The sequence below is a fragment of the Austrofundulus limnaeus genome, unplaced genomic scaffold, assembly GCF_001266775.1.
Source record: "Austrofundulus limnaeus strain Quisiro unplaced genomic scaffold, Austrofundulus_limnaeus-1.0 Scaffold3, whole genome shotgun sequence".
Taxonomy (NCBI): Eukaryota; Metazoa; Chordata; class Actinopteri; order Cyprinodontiformes; family Rivulidae; genus Austrofundulus; species Austrofundulus limnaeus.
Window position 1 is genome coordinate 7,755,024 of NW_013952405.1, and position 10,735 is coordinate 7,765,758.

Genomic DNA, 10,735 nt, shown 5'->3' on the forward strand with positions numbered 1-10,735 from the left:
GATAGAAAAGGTGTAAATTACGCAGCTCATTTACGCACGTTTCCTGAAGATAGAAGAGTTTGTTGAATCTGACGTGACATGTTCGTACGAACCCTTTGTATGAACAAAAGTAAGAGAAATTTAGGAGAAGAATACGAACATGTTCTTGCATGAGGCCCACTGATCCTTACCTGTAGGACTGCAGAATGTCAATAATTCCAATGAACAGCAGGAGGCGCTCTCCTTTACTGCTCATGGCAGGAATACCACCCATTCTAGAAAACAGGAAAGAAAGGTTTGCACCACGTGCCCGTTTGCTGTTGAGGGGTGGGAAACCACGATGACTCACGTGTCGTCTTGGTCCAGCGTGTCCCTGCATGTGGACCCTCCTTGAATGGACTCCATAGCGGTGGAATACAAGGCTCTCTGCCCCGCGGGCCTCTTCTCGTCCCCCGCTCCTGTAGGGGAACCCTGGGACTGATGTTCTCTCTCTGCATGGGTTTTGTTGTGGACGCCAAGCAGCAAACTGTAGTCCATAATTTTGAAACTCTCCAGAACCTGACATGACACAAAGACATTTTTTTTGACATTTTGTTTTGCATTTCACAGCTTGAGGACATGCTCACAATAACCAATTCCTTCTGTCTCTCTCTCGCTCTCACCAGGCAGTCTCTTTGCAATGTTTTGACCAAAGCGTTGAATGTATCCTGGTCCAGAGTGAGGCCCTCGGGAACGTCCGTCAGAAAATCCAGGTCTTTGAAAGTCGGCTTGGCCTTATCCCGTTCCTTCTTGGACGCTCGCCTCTTGTACGTGGAGCCCTTCAGGTCGAACTTCAGGTGCATGCTGACAGAGCGCGGCAAAATGTTGTTCATCACCACGATTCGGATGTTCTTGCCTCCGCACTGGATGCAGTAGAGGCCAAAGAACTTGGGCAGCAAAGTGCGGGGGTTCTGATTTAAGTTCTGGGAGAAGGCGAGAKGGGGACAAGAACGAGGAAGGACATTTTATTTGATACTGTTTGATGTGTTGCAGCACCGGGCGCATGCACCTGCCACACAGCGTGACCTGGCCACGTGGCTCAGCAGGAACCTGCGAGCTCCTAAACCTTTAAGTGTTCTGAGCATGGATCTTTCACCGATCACAAACTGACATCACAGCTGACAGAGGGCCAACAGCAGGCTGGATAAAGAGGATCACGGTAACTAGAAGCTCCTGTTACAGAGCTGCTCTTAACCATGTGCTCAGGCACACAAACAACCCGCACACACTCTGACATTGTGTCTCTTTTAACATTCTTTATTTAAAACATTAAAAGCAACACAGGAATGATTTTTTGCCCTCTCACCATATAATATCCAGGGAGCAGTTTCTGCAGGAACTCGGCCTCCTTGTGTTGGACAGTTTTGATGATGAACTCGTCATCACGGGTGACGTAGAAGATGGAGCCACTAGCTCCTGGATTGGCCAGCTCAATCAGAGGCTCATTACACAGTGAATACTAGATGGAGAGAGATGAAGGACAACAGTTTATAACTGAACTCAACAGCTTGTCTTAAAACACTTTAATTCCCATTTGAAAATGTCACACAAATTTTAGCCTTGGCTACAAATCGATAAAGTTTTCCTTGTTGTTACTTAGCATATTTTAACAAATAATTTGTTATCTGTAATATTACAGTTTACTCTCAACCGTGAGTTGAACCGTGCTTTTTTGTAAGACAAATGTAAAACTACCCACTCAAATGGAACCTCAGCACCTACAGGAAACTTTTAAAGAACTAAATGTGTAAAAACAAAGCATTTCTTTCTACTAGCAGCAGCTTACATGTGTTGTGGTTGCAGGTTTAAGACTTAAATTCATGGGAAAACCTTCTTTTTGCACGTTGTTAATATGTCTGACTATGTACTAAGTCGTTTTGAAACTTGGCTAAAACGATGTGTTTCTGCTTCACATGCAGACGCAAACACAAGCAATGTTGACTGTCTGCTGCTACGACCTGGAAGATAAGAGCGCTAATCCCTGCTTGGCTCAGGTAGACTGAGCACACTGTAAGTCACAGCAAGGGTGGAGGCATGTGTGCACTGTGACACGCACAAGACCTAAAGCCTTCTGCAATGGTATGTGTTGATGTGCTAATGTTCACAGATTTTTTTTATGCACGCAATATCTTAACAACCATCCACAGAAATGTACCAATTAGACCAAATGTTGACTAAAACCATTCATATAGAAACTCAAACATGTAATTTTTTTTGTTATAGTGTATTTAATTAAGTACAACCAAGAAAATCACAACATTAGTGCTTCATACAGTGTTGTTTTCATGGCTCTTTAATGTTCATTTCTATGTTTCCTTATGTTCCTTTATTTTATTTTATTTTATTTTTTTTGGGTGGGGAGTACTAAGCAGAATTGACTTTTATGAGCTTTATATCATGTATGTAATTCCCTCATCAAAAATAGTGTTGCTTTGACTCATTCATGCACGTTTGAGAAATCCTTGAATCTCCTGTTGTAAACATGTGGAGCTGCCTAAACACTTGCTGGAACAAAGCACCGCCTGTTTAGCCAAAGCTCCTCCCTAGACCTCAGTCTTCAGCCAAGCTCCCACCCCACAGATCAGCCCTCCCCTGAAGCATTGTTGTGAAGATGTGCTGAAGTGGAAGTGTCTGAAAGGGTAGGAGGTTCTTAAAGAAACGGAGGCCAATTTCAAGGTGCGAGCCTATGATGCAAAGTCAGTTTTATTTTTGTTATATATATATATCTTTTTCTTCGCAACTGAAGGTAACATATTTACTTGATTGTGGTATAAAAGTGAACTACGTGCCTGGAAAATACATAATACCCTCCTTCCAACATTTCCAATTAGATCAGTATTTTTAAAAGTTTTGTCAACATTTTTTTTATCTTTTGTTGCCAAATGTCATGGGTTAGTGCTAATGAATAGTGAAGTTCAGTTCATTTCAGTGGTATAATTTCAACCATGACACGGAATCTTTGTCTTAACGAAGTATAAATGTTTTAGAGGTGGATCAAACACAAATATCTCACCAGGTAGTCATCTGGTCGTATTCCAAAAAGTTCTCTGAAGTACCGGAAGGCCACGGGGGCGTAGGTTTTGAACCTGAAGTCTGGGTAGTGATGGGCTGGAGTGAGGTTGCTGCCCTCGCTGTGGGAAAGAGAATAAAAGATGAAAACATATACGGTTTTATATATAGAACTTCACACTCATTAACGCACATAAATTTCTGTAAACACACCTGGGGAAGAAGATGCTTTCCACCACATAGAAATCCTGCATGAGGACATCTCTCTCAGGTTTGGAGCTGAGGTTGCCCACAGTATATCCAATACCCAACTGAATGGCCCCTCTCAAGGCAGACGAGGTGGTCTGAAAGGGGGAAAGAGAAAAGACAAGAAGGAGTTAAGGTGGAGCTGGACGATTATACAGGATACAAGTATTTACACTACTTTAAAGTACTTTTTTGTAAGTTGTCTCCCCAGAGGCATCCACCCTCCTGTGGCCGATCTTCTTCTCACGAGACGGGTCTGCCCCAAACAGGGAGGGCATCTAACACAAAAAACATTGTAAAGAAAAATAACTACATCTTGTATGATTTAAGGTCGTGCTAAATTGAATCATGCAAAAAAACTAGCACAGCAGGACAACTAAGGACACTGAGAAAAAAAAGACAGCTGAGGGAGTCAGGTATATCGTGTGAAGTGACCGCTCACCTCTGTTATTTGAGCCTTCTTGTCTGAATCTGCGGACAAACAGAAAGAATCAAACAGATTAGGAGGTATCTTCTTTAATACATTATTTATGATCAGGTGTTATTTAGCAGGGTATAGTGGCTCTGAATACACGATCACACTGTTGGTAAAGATCACCCAGACACTTTTAAACATCATAAACCATGTTAAGATATTTCCAATATTGGGAGAAAATTACAGTGAGACTTTTTCTTTACAGCTAATACCAACATATACATACTACATCTTTAAAAGCATAAAGTCATAATAATTTACGGAGTAAGAAAATATCATCAGCCTGCGATGCTTTTAATTTGTGGCTTATTGACCTAACAATTCTGCAAATTCAACAAAATAAGAGTTAAAACCCAATTCAATTGTGTTCTTTAAACTAGATCCAGATAAATTTGTGGTTCAACTCACCAGCAGAAGAGTGTAGTACTTAAATGATGATTCACAATAAAAGGCCAAAGCAAACTTTGATAGTCTGAACTGAGACTACTCTTCTGTATTTTCTATTCCTGGATCCGTGAGATTTGCACAGACAAGTTAAAAAAACTCTATTGGATTTCCATCCTCTCTAATCTGAGAGCCGTCATTGGCTGAGGGCACATCACCATCCAATCATGCTCGAGGATTAGAACGACTCTTTCCAACCAACAGGAAAAACTAAACTGTGTCTGCGTGTGGAAGACGAGGAGGCACGGAGAGGGAGGCGAACAGAAAGGAGGAATTTCGATGCTAGTTGATGTTATCGTGCAGACTTTCAGATTTCTGATGGTGAATATTAAGGAAAGGGCAGCTGATGGAGCTTGGAGGATGAATCTTTAAGCCATGTTAAATTACACAGGAAACACTGCAGCAGATGGTGCTGCCACTAATGGATGACAAACTAAATACAGGAAATGTACAAAAGTCAGTGTCAAACATGTTAACTAACATGCAGCATATTTGATTTGGAAAGTTTGTTTAGTACAGAAATACTTTGGGCTGCATGCTAACACATGCTTTCTGTCCTGCTCTTTCATTTCTTTCACACACTGAATTCACTGTTTTTAGTTCATTTCTACAGTGATCATTCACAAGATTAAAAATCAATGAATTAGACTAGAATTTAAGGCAATCACTCTGTACAAGTGTAATTATAAAATGCATATATGTAAAGGTTGTAATTTAAAAAAATACCTACATTTTACATCAAATCTTAGCCATCTACAGACAATAATTATATTATTATTACATAAAACAAAGAAAGGCCAAAGGAAATGTTAGCACCATAGTTGTTAATCTACCTGTTGTGTAGTTTTTACATTTGTTAACTTTTTGTGTAATTGAGATCCTTGGTCATTTTTTTCAGGGAGGCTTGGGCCTGCATAAGCATGCATTTGGGAGGAAACCTACATGAGRGGAACTAACAAAACTCTACACAGAAATACCCCAAATCCAACCAGTAGCTTGAACCCAGGACCTTCTTGCTGTGAGGTAACAAGGCTAACCACTAATCCAGTGTGTTCCCACAATGGCTTAATGTTTTACCTGATGATTCTGCAAATTTAAGGTCCTTCTAGCTCAACTAGACATTTTAAAGCACAATGCAAATTTAAATTCACTGTTTTTTAATAAAATACTGCACAAAAAAATTCTGCATATAGAAAATTGCTTCAGCCTACAGACATATTATCCATAACACACATAAATCTTGTGATTGCAGCACAATAAACGCTAGATGTTCACCACAGATGTTAGGATGTTTACAGATAATTTGATAGCAATTCATTAGATTTAGGCTAATGCTATAATCTGGAACAGACATATCCCTTCCCCTAAATAAACAAACATTGAAAAGAAAAAGATTTGTCTTTATCATGTGCCCATGTTAAGAAAATATCTGAACACACTGGCTGTCTTTGAGCACAGATGCAACAAAAAGGCTGTTTTCATCAGGACATTCAGACCTGCAGATTATAACTCAGGAACAATTAGGACCGGATGGGAGTATAGGGCTCTGGGAGTACGCAGAGTCTCATGGGATTAGGGTCAGATTGGAGTAATGGGTCACCAGCTGAAAGCAAACTGGACACAGCAATATCTATGATGGCCTGAAAGGCAATTAATATATATATAAATAATTTATAAGTTAAGATCATAGAATAATGCATCTTTGTATTTTRTCTACTTAAATGTCATGGGTTTAAAGTACACCTAGAGGACTGAGTGTGTGTGAAGAGGATTAAATCTGTTTTTTATTGGTGGAGGCCATGGCTGGCTGTGACATTAATGTGACAAATACCCAACATACTGCATTAAAATGCAGCATACTCCTGGACCTGATGAACAAATTGCATTTTTAAAATCTGTAATGTACTTCATACATGAGATCAATGAGTGTGTCATGTTATGATTTCTTATTATTTGAAGGCACTACCCAGACTTATAGGAACATAGGGGTATAAAAACTGTGCTGATGGGAGTAAAAATATGTCATGTTATCCATTCAAGTCGAATGGTGCATGCTAACGTAATGCTTCAAATTGTGTGAGCTCAGACATTGGAGCAATGGTGACTGGATTCCTGTAACTATAATCTGCCCAATTTATTATTTATCTGCACAGAAACCCGCATATTTTATATAACCTGCGTTTATTCCATACCCTAATATGTTTAGTACTAGCTTACACCTATAGCTGCGTTTTAATTCCCTACAAAAAAACAAAAGAGGCTTCGACATTTTTTGTTTTTAACATACACACCGCTGTCTTCGTCGTCCGGTTGAAGACACTCGCTCGCGCTTCCGTCATTCCCGGTTTCCTCTGCAGTCACCACCGACTCCATCTCCCGGCCGCTGTCAGCCTACAGGACCCAGATGCTGTGGTGGTGGATAYGAACAGGAAGTCCTGGCATTTCACCCTGTTGATAACGGTGTTTACAGCAGCGGCTCAGTACTACATCGCTTCTGGAATGTGTATCCGTTCGCTGGATTTTCGCAGCTCACGCGCACAGCCATCCAGCGGTGTCTTTGATCATCTCTGCTGCCGCCGCTGTGCGTGCGTAGCAGCGGTCTGCGCGCGCGGCGTGCCGCTATATAAACATCAWAATGAATCCGCATTAAACCGATTTTTTTCCCCCCCGTTTTGGTTTGGTTTGAGAAGGACGATGTTTATCTAGAATAATCTAGATAATTATGGAGAAAAAAAACAACATTCGACAAATTATATAACTTTATGACAGCTTTGTATTGTCTAAACATGCACTGTCTAACTAGGGTTGTGTGGCAGTGATTCTGGTATAACAGACTATAGATTTGTCTGTTCATCATGCAATATTGARTAGTAAAGCATAGCAGTGTTGCTGTTTTGAGTTGCATTTAAACTTGCATAACTGATTAAGTTTGAGCTCATAAAAACAATTTGTTATAAAAGGAATCATACAATAGGAACTACAAGTGGAAATACAGTAATACATTATTGCATTTTTACACTTTGCATTATTTAGCAACTCATGCCTAAATGTACACTTAAGATTTCTCAGAATTTATAAGGTCTTTTTGGTCTAACGTACTAATTGTTTATGCAGACATATGGTACAATGATAATGCTGCACTGCTAAAGGTTAMACATATTTACTACAGTTTAGATGTTTGGTAGTCAATAACAGTAAATTTTATCATTTAAATTTGTATTTATTTAAATGGCAACTGCTTATGCTTAGTAAAATGAACGGCCTACATGTTCTAGACAACACCTAAATAAAAAAATGCAACTAAAAATAATGATGCAAGACAATTTTTAAAATCTATACGAGTAAACTTAGTATAAATGTAGGTGATTCCTATAAAACAAATAACTGGATCTAGAAAAATGTTGCAACACACTGTAAAGATGGGAAGAAAAAACGACCAATGTGCAAGACAGGGTTTATTTTTCWAATGCAATCACTCAAGTTATGGTTTGTGACAAATGACATCAATATTGTTAATAGATTTACAGAATATTGTGCAATTATTGCCATTTATATTCTCACACCACTAGCCCCTTTCAGATATCATGCACGAGATGTCTTCTKTGTACATTAGGGTTGTGTGAAACGACCAAAGCGGTTGTAGTTATAGAGCTAATTTAGGAAGGGTGGGTGTGAAGCTCTAATCAATGGTGCTGTTGTCACTACTGATTCCATAAAGCTTGCTTCATGTGTGTAAAACACACACAGACACACACAGATACTGGACTGAGAGACGTACACAGCATGAGTGAAAATACTATATGGAAACAAAGCCATTGTCTAATAAGATATACATGTGAAAAGGGCTACTGATGGGTAAATTTGTTAAACATTATAAAAAGGAATGATTGTTTAGATTTTCAGTAGGATGCAAACTGTCTTTTTTTTTTAGGCCATCTAATAAATGCCCTTTCACATGGTCTTACAAGGTCTGACATGAGTGGGCTCTGGAGATAAGTTGCACGCTGAGGATCATCAGGCTCTGCCTTTCCCAGGGATGGGTTTACAGACAGAGCCGTCACTGGCCCAGGCACACTCACACAGATACCCTTAAGTCCATATGAGAGGTCAGGAATCAGAGGAACTCAGTAGTAGCATTACATGTATGTGGGCAAGTCCTTCTCCACCACCTGCACAGAGAAACAAATTATTGTATAAGAAACAGACCCCAAAAATGCATTTATAATAAATATTTGAAAAGAAATATTTCACTATATCAACATGCTGGGTGGAGAATTTTGGGCTGAATGAAGGGTGCTGCAAATCATGCCCAGAAATATGTAAACAACGATACTGAAGCTTACACTTGGATCATCTGTTGGACCGTATCTCTTCACCACCTGCCCCTCTTTGTCAATAAGGAACTGTTAAAAACGGGGGAGGAAAATCTCAGTAATTTTGACAGGAAAAAATTTAGTAAGCAGGTTTAAAAAGAAAATTTTCCATTAGTACAGACAAATTACCTTGGTAAAGTTCCATTTGATGTTGCTGTGAAAAGGAGAGAAAACAATTGGATCATTCACCTTTGTATGCTTAAAACAGGTTGAGCAGAAAAAGCAGAAGAATGACTCACTTTCCAAAGGTTCCCTTTCCTTTGGGCTGTGACTTCATCCACTTCCACAGTGGGTGAGCGTTGTCACCGTTCACCTCAATCTTACTGAAGAGATCAAACTCTGCATTATACCCTTTGGCAAACTCTTTAATTTCCGCATCAGTCCCCGGTTCCTGAAGAGTGGAGGGGGGAAAAAAGTATGTAAATAAAGATATTAAAAGCTACTCTGATTATATTAATTTCATGTAGCATAAAGGACAAAAATTCAAAAACCCTGAGCTGCTAATAGCATTACCTGTCCTCCAAACTGGTTGCATGGGAAGCCCAGGATGCGTAAACCTTTCTCAGCATAGGAGGCGTGCATTCCCGCAAGCTGAGTGTAGTTTACACGAGTCTTTCCTCATTTAGAGGCGACGTTTACAATGATGCAAACATGACCTCTGAGAGAGGGGAGAAAATGAACAAAAACAAAAAGGTTAGACCAAGACTGTTGAGAAATGACTTAACTGACAAATTCTTTGTCATCTTTCACCATTGTTCACCAACTGAGAGGTGACAGATCCTTTTCTGTAGCAGGTCCAAAAGTGTGGAATAATCTACCACTACATGTCAGAGTCCTCTTCCCTCGCTGTCTTCAAACACACTCCCTTACCTGCTTTGAGTCCGAGTGAGCTGGTGCAAAACCTCACCGTGTATCATAACTCTGTTCTGTGTGTACTGTAAATATTTATTATTATTTTATTTACTGTTATTTTACCAGGCAAGTACAAATGCTCCATAATTTTATCTGTATTTTGCCTATGTCCTGTTGTGTCTACTGTACAGCACTTTGGTTGGYCTTGTGCTGTTTAAAGTGCTTTATAAATAAACGTGGTGTGGTATGGTTGTTCAACATGAAAAAAAAATAAAAACTAGGTCATATAAGCTGTTGGACAAAGTGCTGATAAACAGTTGAATTTACCTGTACTTTTCCAGAGRAACCTCCTCCCCATCAATGTCTTTGGCAGAGAACTCATAAATGGACTTGGCACTCTGCCAGTCTCCCACTTGAGCACACTGAAAAAAGATTGAAGGATAAGACATACAGTTAAATAACACACTTTAAGCAACCACTGGAGATGAAATCAAAAAGAAAAAAATAAGGAGATGAAGGTTTAAAGGATGAGAGTCTAGAAGCCAAAAGGTGCAAAAAAATTACAACATAACTGAATGAATCATATTCCAGAGAAGCCATATRGAAGCCAGATAATGCATAACCCATGTTATGCATTATCTGCGTACTTTGGCCCATTTGTGTAATAATTTCTGCCTCCACCCTTGTAGTCCCCACACAGAACATTGCGCAGAGAAGGAAAAACAGAAGATTGAAGGAAATATCGAGTCAGTGTTATAGCTACACCACAATAGTCACATAATCGCCTTGAATGACATACGTAAASACAAGGAGGATTAGATAAAGATGTTTATTCCCACAGATTAACGCAACTAACGGACTATTTTTTTTAATGTAATCCACTTAGAACTGTCCACAAGCCATGCTATTGTTATGTAAAAGAAAACAACTTTGGGGTTGATAAACGCTTCAAGTTTGAGCTCACATGCTTTAAAAATCGCTGAAATGTTTGATTATTGCAGCAGCTGCGGCTAATTGAGCTAGCAATAGCGCGACAAACAACACCGGACTTATTTGACCGCTGCACAACAACMAAACATGGAAGTCGTCAATGTCACCTACGTGCTGGTCTGCATTTAGACAGCAGCGACTTTCACTGTTCAACCTGACGGAAGAATATGAGCAAAAACCCGTATTTAATATGTGTACTTACCATGCTCCTCACTAGTCCTCTGCTGCACACCACCAGTCCCAGCAAAAAAGACGACGGACGCAGCCACATATCGGCCGCTCGTCTCACGTGACTGTACAACCCCGCCCACTGCTACACTGTTAACTC

The 10,735-nt window shown here is 39.8% G+C and overlaps 2 protein-coding genes across 4 annotated transcripts in view; both read right to left on the reverse strand.

Annotated features, from left to right (window-relative positions):
* Positions 1-6,784, reverse strand: part of LOC106526227 (phosphatidylinositol 4-phosphate 5-kinase type-1 gamma) — an 11,413-nt gene extending 4,629 nt beyond the window's left edge. Inside the window, exons 1-9 of one of the 3 annotated variants that reach the window (XM_014020788.1) lie at positions 6,484-6,784; positions 3,716-3,744; positions 3,462-3,551; positions 3,241-3,371; positions 3,032-3,149; positions 1,325-1,477; positions 642-941; positions 329-537; positions 171-254 (exon numbers count right to left, since the gene is read on the reverse strand). In XM_014020788.1, coding sequence (XP_013876242.1) covers positions 171-254; positions 329-537; positions 642-941; positions 1,325-1,477; positions 3,032-3,149; positions 3,241-3,371; positions 3,462-3,551; positions 3,716-3,744; positions 6,484-6,565 — 1,196 coding nt within the window. In that variant the 5' untranslated portion in view covers positions 6,566-6,784. Of the gene's footprint in view, positions 1-170; positions 255-328; positions 538-641; positions 942-1,324; positions 1,478-3,031; positions 3,150-3,240; positions 3,372-3,461; positions 3,552-3,715; positions 3,745-4,156; positions 4,374-6,483 lie in introns of those variants that run through there. The other 2 variants (XM_014020797.1, XM_014020802.1) reach the window with 2 other exon arrangements.
* Positions 6,785-7,632: 848 nt separating this feature from the next.
* Positions 7,633-10,716, reverse strand: LOC106526245 (phospholipid hydroperoxide glutathione peroxidase, mitochondrial). The gene is made up of 7 exons (XM_014020811.1): positions 10,610-10,716; positions 9,745-9,839; positions 9,079-9,223; positions 8,805-8,956; positions 8,695-8,719; positions 8,536-8,595; positions 7,633-8,361 (listed from the first exon to the last, which is right to left on the reverse strand). Exons 1-7 carry the CDS (start codon positions 10,676-10,678, stop codon positions 8,329-8,331), a joined length of 579 nt encoding a protein of 192 aa, XP_013876265.1. The 5' UTR covers positions 10,679-10,716; the 3' UTR covers positions 7,633-8,328.
* Positions 10,717-10,735: the final 19 nt, after the last annotated feature.